The 15915-nt window shown below is 54.6% G+C and overlaps 2 protein-coding genes across 12 annotated transcripts in view; one reads left to right on the forward strand and one right to left on the reverse strand.

The window, feature by feature from the left end:
* The window catches only part of TTC21A (tetratricopeptide repeat domain 21A), a 33159-nt gene extending 32934 nt beyond the window's left edge, over positions 1–225 (forward strand). For all 10 annotated transcript variants that reach the window (XR_014822760.1, XR_014822759.1, XM_013981474.3 and 7 more), the window contains one exon: positions 27–225. Coding sequence is in view for 8 of the 10 variants with exons in the window: in XM_013981474.3 (XP_013836928.3) it covers positions 27–104 (78 nt within the window). In the remaining 2 variants the exon portion in view is untranslated. The remainder of the gene's footprint in view (positions 1–26) is intronic.
* A 2795-nt stretch (positions 226–3020) lies between these two features.
* CSRNP1 (cysteine and serine rich nuclear protein 1) lies at positions 3021–15019 on the reverse strand. 2 transcript variants are annotated; one of them, XM_003132123.5, is made up of 5 exons: positions 14885–15019; positions 8171–8417; positions 6080–6339; positions 5277–5591; positions 3021–5181 (listed from the first exon to the last, which is right to left on the reverse strand). In XM_003132123.5, the coding sequence occupies exons 2-5, from the start codon at positions 8379–8381 to the stop codon at positions 4201–4203; spliced, it is 1767 nt and encodes a 588-aa protein (XP_003132171.1). In that variant the 5' UTR covers positions 8382–8417; positions 14885–15019; the 3' UTR covers positions 3021–4200. The 2 variants fall into 2 exon arrangements, with proteins under 2 accessions (XP_003132171.1, XP_084843942.1); XM_084987816.1 differs by having other exon boundaries at positions 8171–9646; positions 12474–15019.
* Positions 15020–15915: the final 896 nt, after the last annotated feature.

Here is a 15915-nt window from a genome sequence, read left to right on the forward strand (position 1 = left end):
CTGTTGTCTCTGTTCCCTTGTCCCAGGTCCTCAGAGAGCACCCCAGCTACCCCAAAATCAGAGAAGAAATTTTGAAAAAGGCCCAAGGTTCTCTGAGGCCCTAGCCATGGTCAGTGGGAGCCAGGGCAAGTGGAAGCTGTCAACCTACAGAAGTTTCATGGCGGGGGTGGGAACTGGGTCAGCGGAGAAGAGATTCAGAAAATAAGATATTATTTCTCATTTCTATATTATGTGTGGTTTATTTGAATCATGCCTAATTTGGTCTAAGGGATATCCTAAAACTTTCTGTTTTTAAGATACAAGAAGTAATTTTGCTCTGGGAAGGAAAGATTATCAACCAGGTTAGCTTCTGCTGGCCTCATTGGGCAACTTCTGATGGGCCACACTTTTATCCTAGACTTTCAGGGGGCAGAGGAGAGCAAAGAGGTGATGGAAAAAATACCCTACAGCTATTTTAATATTTTTATGTCAGCCCTTTAATGCCTCCCCTCTCCCCTCTAGTCCCCACAATCCTGGATTAGAGAAGTCACTGCTGCTCCTTGCCATGCTACCCACACGTCCTCCTTGGCAGTGGGCTCAGACAGGCCCACTCTGCCCATACACTCTGTTGTCTCCTCCCCAAGGCTTCAGTAGGCCACTGCTGGTCCTTACCACTTTGGGACAAACCTGATTACTTTTGCCTCGAGTAAGAAAATCTATCCCATGAAAAACTAGTTCCCACTTCAGCTTTAGTAAAAGATGAATCCATCCTCCTGAATCCCTTTTAACACCTAAGGGGACAAAAGCAGTAGTTTCTATTTAGATGCATAATGTTTTTTGTTTTGTTTTATTTTGTTATTATTTAGTTTTATTTAGATGATAGCAGTTTCTATTTAGATGCATAATGTTTCTTGTTTTGTTTTTTGTCTTTTTAGGGCCACACCCACAGCATATGGAGGTTCCCCGGCTAGGGGTCGAATCAGAGCTGTAGCTGCTGGCCTAACGCCAGCAACGCCAGATACTTAACCCACTGAGTGAGGCCAGGGATCGAACCTGCGTCCTCATGAATGCTAGTCAGATTCGCTTCAGCTGAGCCACAATGGGCACTCCTAGATGAATAATGTTAATTGTAACTGCAAAAGGATGACAGAGGTCACCTTTGCTGTGCTCCCAATACCCCTCTTCCTGTTTTTCGGGATGGCAGTAATAGGCCAGTCTGACCTCAGGGGAAGGAACTCTGAACTGGGAGTCAGGAGGCCTAGAACCTCCCCATGTGACCTTCTCCTCCGTGTCTGTGTCCCCATATGTGGCAGGAAACTAGACTAGATCTGTGTGTTCCTAAATCATGGTACAAATCCCTGCCTATGATATACAGCAAACATTTGAAAGTTTAATAACTGTTTAAATATCATTATATAATAGAGAAAAACAGCACAACAAACCTATGAATTTGTACATGCTGTTACCTAGAATTGTTCTAACTTTTAAGCATATTGCTGTAACTGATATAAAGTACGATAGTTAGTATAAGTAAAATGCAGATATGGCAACGTTTTCAAGAGAATTTGCCCAATGACTAAGGTTTGGAAACAGCGAATGAGTAAGGGTCCCTTCTAGAACAGCCCATGTCATCCTTGATGGCTGCAAGCCTTGTTTTTATAACATACTGCTGGTCACATGCATGGTCCCTTGGTATGAGTCAGTGATGTGGAACGCTTTCCCCAAGTTTCCACCACCATACCAGTGGGAAGCCAGCCACCTTTATTATATGATCTGCTTTACAACCTAGTTTCTTGGGGTGGGTTATGTTGAGAGAAAAACCCCAGGAAGTCACCCTATGGCCCTCACTGGGGAGTGGGCAGGCTCAGTCCTGCCGTGCACTGTACCCACGGGGTAGGAGCCTGCAGGACTTCCAGCCAGGATATTGAAGCTGTGGGGAGCTGCCACCCAGACCCCCAGGCTGATCGGAGCAGAGTCTCCGGACCCTTGGAGAGTCTGCATGCTGGAGTGACCTCTACAAAAGGGCTCCCAGGGATCAGTGAGAGGGGACACGAGACAACTTGATATACTGGGTACTCCACCCTGAGATGCTGAAGACTAGGCTGTCCCTACCTAAGCTACTTCCAGGGACAGGCCACCCCCACCAGAGGCCAGACTCTAAGCCATGCATTCTTTAATGGCCACTGACAACATGGTCACCTAACCATGTCCACACATGTCCCAAGGCAAGGGATAGATACCTAAAGGGTGACAGAACTAGCAAAAGGAGAGGATAAAGCATGTGGAAATAGAGGCAGACACATGAAAACAGAATGGGAAGTCAGAAACATGCACCAGAGGCTTGCGTGTTTCAGGCACTCCTCCTTATGCTGGGTGCAGTCAGGACTCTTTTTGGTCCCCCGCCCCCACCCCAGCACTTGTATCAATCATTATTTCTGGCGAGGAGGTCAACCTTGCTCCTCAGACCCCTAGACTGGGGCTCCTGGGGGCAGGGTGCAGCCTGCTCTTCTGGCCTTTGGCCCAAGCTGCCAGGGACAGGTCAGACAGGTTTGGCGGGTGCAGATGGATGAGGTTCTGCAGCTTCCGGTACTCAAGTCCCCAGGGCCACTCAGTCCCACACAAGGCCTGCACCAGCCACATCCCACAGCCTCCCCCACCTAGAGGGGATGACTTCACCCTCAGGGCTAGGCCCCAGCTGAGTGTGGGTAAGTGGGAAGTATACCCATACCCATACCAAGCAGACAGCCCTGTCCCAAGACTGCCTTGCTGCTGCTCCCACCTTGGCCCAGCGGACTGCTGGAGATGGCTTCATCCAAGGGGAAAATTGCTCCATTGGCCTGGCCAGCCTCTTCTAGCCAGCGTCTTGTCTCCAAGTTGACTGGCTGGCATGGGAAGAGACCCAGTGCATTGTAGTACAGCCTCGGTGTCCAGACTGCCCAGCAGGGCCTATCTCCCCCTCCCTCCCCACTGCCTCCTGAGGGTGTACCTGTGCTCCTGGTCTCACAAATGTGCTCCCATATCCACAGACGCAGACCACACTGTTAAAAATAGAGCCTCTTTATTCATACCTGTAAGCTCAGGTACAAGGTGTTCCCACAAGCTCACAGGCTGGCAAGGCCTCCCAGGCAAGAGGGCAGGCCCAGAGCCTGGGCTTCTTGGCACAGACACAGAGAAAAATGAATAAATTATAGCTCTAATACTCAGGGACAATATAGAAATTATGATGCAAAATTTAACATCAGCAAACAAAGGGCATGAAAGCCATAAGGAGCCACCTCTCACCCCTGGCCTACTGGCCTTAAGGTGCAGGCAGGTGGACCAGGCTGGACTGCAGTGCCCATAAAGCCCTGAGAGTGGTCGGGGCTGTGGGCCCCGAGGCAGCCCCTGCCCTCTCTGGGCCTCTTGCTTTCCTCTCCTACGTTGATGGGCTCAGAATAAAGGCTGCGGCCTTTGGGGAGGGGAGCAGAAGGGAGCAGAGGACAGGAAAGAAAGGGGCTGCGTGGGGCAGAAGAGGATTTTGGTCACGGTTGGTCAGCCCCGCCCCTCCTCCTGCCCAGATGCTGTCCCGGGCCAGCCCCTGCTTGCTCGGCCATCCGGAGCCGGGCAGCTGCCACATTAGACAGAAGGCTTGTCTAACCAAAGCCCTGGCGAAGGGACGCCAGGGACTCACAGGGGTCTCTGCCCTACCCTGACCCCAGCACTGCCCACCAGCCACCTAGTCTCAAATAAATTACAGCAATAAATTATAGTCTTCACAGTCCAGAGGATTCAGCCACCCATGGGTCTAGGGCTCAGGGTGGCAGGAAAAGCCATAAGAAGTGGCTGATTTCAGCCCTGGGTGGCTGTCTTTGGGCTAAGGAACATCATACAAGACCAAAAAGGAGTCTGCAAAGCTCCAGGGGAGCCACATTCCTTCCTGCTTCTAGCATGTGCCACTGAAGTGGAAGAGACGGGAAGTGGAAGAGATGGGGTGGGCATGAGGCCAGGAGGGGATGGGGTGGGGTTTTCTGGGTGGCTGGAAGAGAAAGCCCCTCCACAGCCCCCTTTTAGCATAGAAAGTTACAAAAATAAATAAATCAATCCAGAGTGTTACACAAAAATTAGGAGTGCCCGCATGGGAGCCAGCCGACGGGAGACCGTTACAGACAGACCTCAGGGAGCCCCCAAATGACAACGAAGCAGCAACAGGGCTCTTGGGGCTCGGAAAAGGCATCCTAACCCTCAGACAGGCACAGGCTCCACCAGCGACGCCGGGGCAGTGTCCTCGAACAACTGGCTGTCCACAAAGGGAGGCAGGGCTTCTGCAGCTGGCTCGGAAAAGCCCATGATGGACTCCAGGAAGCAAGTGCTGGTGTCCCCAGGGGGAGAAAAGGCAGGCAAGGCGAAGTGGGGTGCCTCCAGGTTGTCCAGGCTGTCAGATACCTTTCGGGAGGTGTAGTGCGGCCCCAGACTGTAGTCGGGCAGGGCCTGGAGCAGCTCAAAGGAGTCGCAGGAAGACAAGCTGAGGTCCACTGAGCTGCTCTGGCCGGCGTCCATACTGCCTGGCACCAGGGGGCCGGGGAGGCTGCTCTCCCCTGACCCATCAAGGCCACTGTTGAGGAAGCAGCTGGCATCCAGGTTGGCGTTTTCATCCAGGATGCCTGATGCAAGGCTGGAGCTGGAATAGCTGTGGGTCCAGCTGGCCAGGCCAGCAGGGTCACCAGTACCAAAGATGTCAGCTGGGTGGAAGCAGCTGAGGTTGTCCAGGCTGCCCACACCCCCTTCCTCCTCCTCCTCCTCCTCTCCACCCAGGTCGGAGTCACTGAAGCTCAGGATGCGGGCCAGGCTGTCATCCTCCATGTTGGGCTGGAGGCCGGGGCCAGGCAGGGTCAGGTGGGCAGGGCCATCAGGGGCCTCGCTGGTGCCCGATGTTGTGGACGAATCGGTCATGTCACTGCTGCAGCTATTGTCTCCCAGCTTGCTGCTCATGGGGGGCTTAGCCAGTGGGAATGAGGGGGCCAGGACCTGATCACTGGGGCTGGGTATGCTGCCCTGGGCAGGGGCCTCCAGCTCCCTAAGGCTCTCCGCCCCCTGCTCCAGCTGTAGGCGAGTGAGTGTGTGAATGAAATGGGTCTGAACTCGCGCCTGATTAAATTCCACACGGCCCTTGGGGTTCTCACAGCCCTCCCTGCAGCAGCCACAGGGGAATGCTGTGTGGTCCATCTGCAAAGAAAGCGGAGGTGCGAGGTAAGGATCTGGCGAAGCCCGGAGAAGCCCCAAACTCAGGCTTGCCCTCCCAGCCTGGCCCAGCTCCATACCTGGCATTTGATGCCTGCGAGGATACAGCTGCAGGTCTCAGGTTCACAGACCCTGTCACAGCGACAGCCACAGTCCTCCCGGGACTGGCGGAGGGCCTGCAGCTCTCGCTTCTCCTCACGATCGATCCTCCGCACGCCCGCGGCCCGCAGCAGAGCCCGCCGCTGCCGGGCTGGATAGGGCTGGAGGAAGGTCATTTCCTCCAACCGGCCGCCTGCCAGGGCCACTGCCAAGTCCTCCTCCACAGAAGCATCATCTATGGAGTCCACTGTAAGCGACAGGCCAGCCTCCGTCTTGGGTACCCCAGCCTCCGAAAGCTGTGTCCAGGGGAGAGATGAGGGATGTGAGAGGCAGACACGGATGTGGTCTTGGCTCCTGTAGCATCGGTCACTCAATAAATGCCCCCTCATGCTTACTCTGGGCTGGGCACTGTGGATGCCATAGGGAACAGGAGAGCCAACAACACGCCTTCAGGGCAGTGGCAAAGAGAGCCCCTGTTCATGTCATTCCCTACTTCATGAACAAACCCCCTCCCCAAGTCCCATCCACTCCCCCTCCCCAGTGAGGTCAGACAGATTCGAGCACCACAGCACTCAGCCTGCAGCAAACAGGAACCCTTCCACACTCAACTGCCTGCAGATGATTCAGCAGCAGACCCTGATCAAGCCTATCACAGCCCCATGGGCTTCTTTCCCCAAATACACAACAAGCCCATCGACATTCACCCTGAGGCCCGCCCTCCTGCCCAAGGCTAGAACTTGAGTGGCCCCAGGGTGAGGGCCAGGGAAGGAGAGGGTCTCCCCACCTTCCGTTGCAGTGCCTCCAGCTTCTCTTCCTTCAAGCGTAGGCGCAGCTTCTCATGCCGTGCCCGGGCTTGCTCCTGCGTAAACTCGGCCAGGGAGAAGCGGCGGCAGGCACTGTGGCGGGGGGCCATACCCAGAGTGCAGCCACCACGGCTGGGCACACTGGTGAAGCCCTGGCACCGAGGGAAGTAGAAGACGGTGATGCCATCAAAGGCCACACGACCTGGGCGCTTCCGGGGGGCCCGCTTCAGGATGGACAGGGCTGGAAGGCAGGCAGGGGAGAGGCGGACATGAGCTCTCCCAGAGGCAGGGCCCCACCCCCAGGAGGTGGGGCCTCCTCATACCCTACCCACCCTCCAGAAAGAAATGCATCTGAGTTTAGAAGCCAACCTGGCTGAGACTGGAACTGGTAAAATCCAACATCACCCTTATTGACGCTGGTAATTTACCAGTTCAAATGAGAGCATGTATGAGATTAAATTTCTTTCCCATCTATAGTGGCCATTTACAGGTCCCTTGTACAGTTTTCTATAGCTTTTAAAAATGGATTTATAGGAGTTTTTTATATAGCTTAGACATTAATCATCTGTCTAACCTATATGTGAAACTATTTTAGTCTTTTATTTTTGTATTTATATGGCCTTTTACAAAATAATTTCTAAGGTTTATGTAACCAAAGGCAGACTGATCTTTAGCTTCTGCACTTTGCCAACAAGCTTAGAAAGGTCTACCCCTTATAAATATGTTGATTAGTAAGGTATGTATTGGCATATTCAGTATATACAGTGGTCTAGGGTTGATTTTTATTAGGTCGAACCATAAGAAATGATCATAAAATAGTCAACTTCTGGCAGTTTCATCTATTTAAACACTATCTTAACTTTGTACCCAGCTACCTGAGGGAATTCCCTTCTGAAAAGTTTTCTATATACAGATTCTTGAATTCACCAGGTAGTCAACCACCTATAAAGGGTGGCAATTCTGTTGGTGCCAATTCAATACATATAATTCTCACTCTTTTTGTAATTGGATTGGCAGGCACTTCCTGAACAACGTTAACAAACAGTGGTAACAGACAGTATCCTCGTGCTGTTCCTGACTTAGTGGGATGGCTGCCAATATTTCCTCATAAATTGTAATGCCAGTTTTCGGGTTGAGACATATATATATATTTGTCATTTAGAATCCACTCATTCTTATATCAAGGGTCTAATCTAGTGAGAATATTACATATTGTCAAATATTCTTTCAGTATCTAAAGCAGCGCTCATATTTTTCCTCCTCTGACATAGTCATTTGGTAAACGATATGATTAGATTTTATAGTTTTAAACCATCCTTATCATCCTTATATTTCTAGAGTAAACCCAGAGTAGTTTAGTTAGTTAATGTACTGTTAGATTCTATCTCCTAAAAAGTATACTTTTCTGTGTACAGTGCACAGATATGCATATAGTATATATGTAGACACATCTGTGGTATTAAGATATCGTGGTGGGGATGATTAGGGGGGAAATGTCTAAAGGGGCTTCTTGGGGTTGGGGGTGCAACAGTGAGAAACAAGGTTGAGAAATACTGTTCTAGGGCCATCTTTGTCAGTTTGGAATTGGAGTTACACAAGCTTGAAAAATAACTGGGAAAAACCCTTTCACTGTGTTCAGGCAAAGCCGAGCAGCATTTTGCCGGGCGAGGGACCGGCCTGACAAGCCCCACAGCACAGAAGCCAGGGGTGTGGGACTCAAGCAGTTCAGCTGGTAGAGGACAGGGAGCCAGCTGGAGAAACGAAACTGGAACTGAGGGACGGAGCTGGGTGGGAAGGCCCCAGGGCCACTGGAGAACCCTGCCCTGAACATCACAACTTCCAGGCTGCAGAGTCCCAAGGTCAGAGGTGAATCTGGCTGGGCCCAAGGGCCTCTGGACAGGGGGCATTTGCTGATGACCCCTGTAGGATGGGAAGTGGATGAGGTGTGGAGCCAAAGCCATGGGGACACGACCTCCAGGGGTCAGGATGACTTCCCTCAAGGCCCCCCGTTTCCTTTTCAGGAAGAAAAGGGGGGGGTGGGGTGATGGGGGTGCCCAGGCAGAGGGACTCACGGGTGAAACTTCGGGGGCAACAGAAGTCACGGTCAGGCAAGGGCATCTGATCCCAGGGGCTCTCCTCGTCCGAGTCCCAGGCCGGCGAGACTGAAGAGCTCGGAGAGCAGGCAGGAGAGCAGCGGCCCGAGGAAGACAAAGAGGAGGACGAGCAGAGCGAAGAGGAGTCCTCATCCAGCTGGTCAAACTTCCTCTTCAGCAGCCCCGTCATGGTGGTGAGGGCCGCTCTGGGGTCCACACAGACAGCCTGGAATGGGAAGGGGAAAGCTCTAGGCGGCAGGCCTGAGGGCAGGAGATGGGTGCCCGCCTCTCCTATCCACCCTCGGAGGTGGCCCAGGCCTTCCCAGGGAGACTTCCGTGCCTCGGCCACGTCTCCAGGGGGCTTCTTTGCACAAAGGGAGCACCCAGGTCCAGATCTTCATCCTGGCGTTTGCAGACTCCCGCCACATCCGCCCAAAGCCTTCCCAGGACAGCACCAGGCACCTGACCTACTAGCTCCTCCAGCCCACCTACACGCACACATACGCCAGACTGCCAGATGGACCACCAGACCTCAGCCTGTCCTGCTCTTTCCCTGACAGGAATCCTGGGGGCTGACTCACTGGCTGGGTGATTCACACGGCTGCATCTGTGTGCCTTTGTGTGTGTGTGTGTGTGTGAAGCCGTCTGCACAGCCCTCGTACAGTGGCTCTGCTTCCTCCTCCTCCTCCTGCCCCCAGCACACCCTCAGACACGCCACCCTGCACACACTGGCAGTGGGCCCTCACTCGGGGCCAGGCTGACCCAGCGCACTCCAGGGAACAGGCTGGCTTTGACACTGGCTCCAATTCCTAGAGGTAGAACTTTTCTGAGCCCTTTCTCTCCTGTGATGGAGATGCTCAGACTTTCCCTCAGAAACCCCCCCACACAGGAGAAGTCCCCTGCCTCCAGGCCTAACTGTGGGGTCAGAGTCACCTGGGCTTCATGTCTCTTGAATAGCTCCTGTTTGATCTTCAAAATTCACCTTAATCTTGCCGTCTACTCCTAATATCTAACCCTGTTTGTTTGAATTAACTTTCTATGGAAATTATTTTTCACCCTGCTCTGGGGGAGAAAAAAAAAAAAAAAAGGGCTCTCTTCTAGTGAAAATGACCAGCCAAGACAATGTCACACTCTCTCCTTCCTGTAGCTGGGTGATCGAAAGCACCCAGGGCACAGTGCTGGCAGTGTCTCCCCTTTAAGGGTCTCAGCCTTCTCTCTATGGGAATGCAACCAGAGATTCCCACAGCCTGGCTGGCCTGGAGTGAAGAGGACTCAGGGTTCCTTCCCCTAAATGCTGTTGCAAAGAACATCCCCTTCCACTGCTTGGGAATCCCCAAAGGACTCGGTCCCTAGGGCTGAGCCCAGCTACCTTGTCTCTCTGCGTGTCCTGAGCACTCGGGGCTGGGCCCCAGGAGGTCACCAGGAGGAAGGGGAAACGATGCGGAGGCCCCAGTGCTGGGGAGCCCCTCCCCCACTACCATCGCAGGAAATGAGAGAGAACAGGAAAAACCAACCAGAAGGCTGGCAATCTCCCCTACTCAGGTGTCCTTTTGAAATACCTCTATTCCCGTTTGCCTAGCCTCCCACCAAGTGCCTGGACCCTAGGCCCAGGCGGGGTGCTGTCAACCAACTTAGTGGATGAAATCCATCCCAGGGACAGCCTCTCCCCACAGGCACAAGAGCAGCAAGAGAAACTCCCCAACTTGCCAACCCTCCAACAAAGCGGGGCCCAGGGGAAGAGGACGCACAGGTGTTTCCGGGGGCTTCTCAGCAAATAGTTTCTCAGGCTTGGCACCCACCCCCCACCTCCCGGGGTCAAACCACAAACAAAAACAACCCAGCTCTCAGCTGCCCGTTCTCCCAGGAGATGGGGGAACTCATGGCCCAGAGGCAGGCATACACACACACACACACACACACACACACACACACACACACGGGGACAGAGCACAGAGGCACTCAGACACAGAAACACACAGGGACAGACCACACCCATGCATCTTGTCCCCACAATCCTGCTGGGAGACCCCATCCTTTCTCACACCTCAGAGGCTGTCTACAAGGGTGCCAAATGCCTCCCTAACTGTATGCCTAAGCCTGAGACATCCCCCACCCAAACTAAGGGCCCACTTGGTCTCTCTGCCTGGCCATCCCTTAGAAACATAAAATCCTGCAGGCCCCAAATCGAACCCCTTGTCTCTGCTCCCCACCCCCTGTACCATCTGTTCCTCTTCCTGTGTTCCCTATCTTAGTAACAGCACTGCCACCCACCCAGTTACTCAAGCCAGAAACCTGCAGTCATCCTCAACTCCTTCCTGTCTCCCTCCGTCCACATCCAGCAACCTCCACCCCTCCCCCGTCCTGGAAGTACACATTAGCTCATTGATCTACACAAGGCCAGACACAGACTCAGTGGGTATCACGGAGGCCACCCAGTGTGGCATTAAGAACTGTGGCCCCAGAACCAGACTGCCTACATTTGAACCCTGGCTTGGCTAGCAATTGGCTGAGTGACCTTAGGCAAGTTCCTTAATTTCTCCGTGTCTTCAGTTCTTTGTCTTACAATCTCACAGGGTTGGCAGGTTTACAGGAATCGATACATGTAGAAGTTCTTAGAATGGTGGTAAACGCTTGATGAATGTGTCATCCTACACTGAGAAAAAAAGAACGAGCTCCTGGATACACACAACACAGATGGATCTCACTGATAGCACACTGAGTGACAGAAGCCAGACACAAGATTAAATGTGAATGAAGTTCAAGAAAAGGCAAACCCAACCAGTGATGATACAAGGCAGAATCATGGTTACTCTGACGGTGGGGAGGGCACGCACTGAGGACAGTTATGAGGGAATTTTCGGCAGTGGGGAGAGGGCTCTCGCTCTGGAAATGTTCTATATTGATCTGGGTGGGGGTTCTATGGGTGCTAGAGCTGTAAAAATTCATCTCACTGTACACATAAGATTCAAGTACTTTGTGCACTTTACCTATGTCACCTTCAGTTTTGAAAGTTTACTACCCCTGTATCTCTGTCCCACTGCTACTACTCATGTCCCCTGCCCCTGCTCCTGCCCTCTCCCCATGGCCATTCTTTACCCTGCAGCCAAAGTGATTTGATTAAAGGCCTATCTACCTACACACGCAGAATCACCCACCTATGGAGAATCGATCCACAGCTCCCTTTAGTGGAGCCTGCCCCAAGAAAGGCTAAAGCAGACCAGGCTGCTGCCCCCCCCCCCCCAAGACTCATCATGCAAGACTCTCCTTAGCCCCCTTACTTTATACTCCAGCTGAACTCGCAGTTGCCACAATGGCCAATATCTGCTCACCTCCTGTCCTTTGCACAAGCTGGAACCCAGCCTCACTTCCCTTTAGAAGTCATCTCCACGAGAGCCTCCCTGAAGCCCTCACTCTTCCCACTACAGGCCTCTCTGGGTTCCCAGGGGCCCTGGGATTCCCCCATCACAGCCCATATGGTCCTTCCTGCAATGGCCTCACCTCACTACTCATCTCCCTCAAGCTAGGCTGAGGGCTTTTTGCATGGCCAGCACTGTGCCTGTGCCTGGAATAGAGTCTGATATACTGAGGTAGGTACCTGGCTGCAGACCAGGTATAAACAGAAAGAAGATTTAGGCACATGAGGTCTCTGAGGCCATTGGTCAGTGTGCCCTTCTCTCACTCCTGCCACAGCTAAGTTGGTGGGGGGGAGGAGGCTGCCCTTGCCCATCCCCCAGCCTGGACCAGAGGGTTTCAGCAAGAATAGTACCCAGAAGAAGGCAGCTCTGAAGGCAGGAAAAGGAAGCTCAGGCTGCAGGCAGGTGCCAACACAGGCATGTCAGGAGATTCTCCAAGAGTAAACAGAGTGAAGGAAGCAGGTTCAAGCCACACAGCCTGTCTCTACCTCAGGGATGTCTACAGAATGGGAGCTTCAGGTGAGGGGGTTATAAACTTCAAGGCTTCAGACAGGGAAACGGACACAGGGAACCTACAGCCATGATGCTGGTTCTGGTGATGAGCCCCTAGCAAAATCTGCAGACCTGAAAATGAGAAATTATCTCCTCCCTGATATTGTGGGAGGAGGAAGAGCCCCTGGCTCTTGTGATCTGCCATCCCACCTGGAAACCCAGAGGCTGAGAGAGAGAGGCAGAGGCAGATGAGACAAAAAGACTCAGTCAAGAGACAAGGAGAGGCCAAGTCGAAAAGGAATGAAAGATAGAGAAAGAGTCCAAGAAAAGTGTCAGACAGTGAGTCAGAGGGTGGGGGAGGGGCCCCCAGCAGCTACCCAGGAATCAAGATCCTGACCATGGCACCGTTCCCAGGGTGAGCACAGCCCCCTCCAAGGGTCCTGTAGGAAGGAAAAGCAATTCCCAGGAGCTGGCTCAGACAGAAATACCACACCCCCTGGAGCCCCGGAGACAGGCCCTGAATCAAAGAGAACCAAGCTTCTTCCGGGATCTGCCTGGGCCCTGAGAATCAGGCCGCCCTGCATCACCACTCACAGGAGCCCAGAGCCCAAGCCAGCGGAGGGGGGGGCGCTTCTTCACCCAACTTGCCACAACTAACTGCACACTCAGGCCACACTATTGTCAACCCAGGGAAGGCCAACTCACCCTGGATACCAAGCAAACAAAGACTGTTTGGGGGGCGGGGGAAATGCCCAGGCCTCTGAAAAATCACACTAACTCCTCTTCGACCTCTGCAGTCCCAATGCTCCAGCTCCCAGTCAGAGCTATTATTGGGAAGGGGGCACCTTCATCTGCCTCCAACCTCTTTCAGGAATCTGAAGAATGTGTCCTTTAACCTCAGAGCCCCAGGCCTTGGTCAAGCCAGCTCCCCTCAACACCTGGGGTCACATGACCTTGGACCCTCAGGAACTACTTCCTGGGAGAAAGGGAGGGCACCTCTGAGCAGCTCATGCCCCCAAGGGAATTGGCTAGAAAACACCCAGGACAGCCTAAAGAAAGCAGATAGGAAGCCTTGGCACACCCCTCCCCCACCCAACCCTCAGAAAGTGACGGGGGGAGGGGACAGTTCCTCAGCCTTGGCCTCCAGGGCCTGGCACTGGGGAGGTGCCAAAAGTTTGCTGGCTACATGAGGCAATTGCTCCTGCAGAAGGGAAATTGCACCTGACAGTGAACGCTTCCTCCACCTAAGCGGGGCCCCTTCACTCTCATTCATTTATTCATTCAATCAACAAATATTTATTGAGCGCCTAGGACATGCCAAGCACTGTGTCAGGCACCTGGGCATACACAGAGTAAGACATACACTAGTGCTGCCCCCTTAGAGCTGTGAGTTTAGTGGGGCGGAGTATGGAGTATAATTAGAGTTACAAACTGTGTTGAGTGCTGGAATGGAGAGTGGGAGGGATATTTTTTTTTGAAGTTAAAATTAGGTATTTATTTTGTTCCACTCCACTAAGGCAAGATATCCCTGGTTAGGTGAAGTCAGGTATCTCCAAGGAAAGGAGAGGAAGTAGGAAAAATACCAGAGTGGGGGCTAGAGGAGGGAGAGCTAGGGAGGTGAGGGGAAAGGGGCAGCCTGCGAGGGGGCTTCAGGAGCCTGGGCAGTTACAGCAGGCTTTAGCCTGAGGGCTCAGGAAGCCACTGAAAGGTTTTAAGTAGGGAGTGACATACCAGATTTGCATTTTAAAAAGATGGCTCCCGCTCAGGACTGGAGGGGGTGTGACCAGTTGGACCAGAGCTAGGTGAGAGATGACAGGCCAAAGGCTTAGGAGAAAGGGGGCAGGAACTTGGTGACCTCTGGAGCTGGGGACCAAAGAGGCCAGTGAAGTTGAGGATTTGGGGTAAGTGATGAGTTGCGCTCCAGAGGACTGTGAGGCATCGGAGTGGAGGTGTCGGGTGGGCAGTGGAGCCAGGCAGGGACCCTCTTGTGTCATGAGTGTGGGCTGTGCGTGACTGTGCCAGGGAGTAGGAGTGACTAAGTGTGTGCGACGGCTCTGTGGTGTGGGCATCTTAACGGGGCCCCCGGGGAGGGTAAACTGAGGACCAGGAGGAAGTACGTGCTGGGGAGGGAGCCGTGAGTGGGAGAAGCCTACGTGTGCCCGCGGGTGGCCAGTGTAGCTGCGCCCGTGACTCACAGCGGTGGCCTCTGCGTGTGACGGTGACTGACAAACAGGTGAGCATACGACATAATCCCTCCCTCCCTCCAGGGGTCCGTGACTCACGGAGCCTCACTCCTCGCTCTTCTCTCCACTCCCTCCCTGACGGGCGCCGGGCACTCGCCGCAGCCCCGGCACCCGCCCCCGGGGGGAGCCCGAGGAGGAAGGCGACAAATGTCACCTGCTCCGGCCACGCGAGGAACTTCTGAAAAGTTCTCAGGCAACTGGGTCAAAAGGGAACTCACCCGGGACGCGCGCCCGCCGCCACCCCGCCACCCGCGCGCTATCCCGGCTCGGCTGCCACTCACCCCAGGCTCGGGGCACAGGGACTTCTTGGGGTCCCAGTGGCGGGGCGGGGGAGGGGAGGGGAGCGGAAAACCTGAGACTGTCGCCTCCCCGGCTCCCGGCCCGGACTTCCTCCGTGGCGCGCGGTCCGGGGCCAGGCTGTCTTCGTCCTGGCGCCCGAGCAAAGGTGGCTGGAGAAAACGGCAGGGGCCGGGGAGCAGCGCCCCCCGCACGGGACGCCCCCTTCCTAAAGTCTGTCCCACCGGTCTGAAGCCCCCGACACTGACCTGAGATCCGGATGCTCGCCAAGGGCAACGCTGCGACCTGCGTCCCGGCTGGGAACGCCCCCTACACGGCGACCCCGCGCTCGCTAGCTCGCTCAGCCGGCAGCGATCTGCCCAGCAGCCCCTCTCTCTCTGTGCGTCCGGCAGCAGCGGCGGCGGCGGGAGACTGGCTGCGCCCGGCCCCGCCCGCAACTCCGCCCTCCTCGTCAGTGGAAAACTCCGGGGCTCACGGCGCTGACGCACGCCGGGCCTCCCGCCCCGCCCCGCCCCGCCCCGCCCCGCCCCGCCCCGCCCCGGAGGCACCGCCTCCTCCCCCTCCCGAGCCGGCGCAGCAGCCGCAGGCCTCCCTGCGGACTCTGACCTCGCGCCAGCGCCGCTGGCGCTCTCCACCCCCAGCCCCCTCCTTCGCCCCTCCGGCGCAATCCCGCGGGCTCTCCTCCGCACACACTTTTGGAGAATCCCCGAAGCTCCGGGCCGGCAGAGCAGGATCGTAAAGATCCCCACCTCTCTTCACGGCCCCAGTTCACGGATAGGTAGACTGAGGCCCAGAGCAATGCAGAGCGTACCTCAGGCCATCCGTGGGTGGCAGAGCCGAGGCCTCCTATACATCCTTACCCCCACCTTGCCCGAGGCAGTTTACTATAATCCAATCAAATATTCCTTCCTCCCTACCCGCCCCCATCCGCCTGGAAAGTAACCTGGAGATGAACCAGAGGAGGGGAGTGGAGGTGGGGACGGGGCGGGGGGGGGGGGAGGGTGGGGGAGAAGGTCATCCTTGGGCCTGACCTTCACCTCTGCGCACGGGCGAGAAACCCTGCAGAAGCCCAAAGCTAGGGATTCCTGGAACCAGTTTACCCCCACCCCACCGCCACCCCATCCCTCCCTTAAAAAAAAAAGAAAGAAAAAAAAAAAAAGGAAGAGAGAAGGGTAGTTTCTTCTGAGCCAGACCCTGGCCACTTAAAATGGCCCACTGCCTGCTCTGCTCCCGCCAAGGCCTTTCCTGACTAAGGGCCAATTCCTCCAATGTTACTGCG

Source organism: Sus scrofa, chromosome 13 (genome assembly GCF_054392235.1).
Source record: "Sus scrofa isolate SSC_HxYL_T2T_F1_AM1 chromosome 13, Sscrofa_HxYL_maternal_Yorkshire_Landrace_v2.0, whole genome shotgun sequence".
In the NCBI taxonomy this organism is placed as follows: domain Eukaryota; kingdom Metazoa; phylum Chordata; class Mammalia; order Artiodactyla; family Suidae; genus Sus; species Sus scrofa.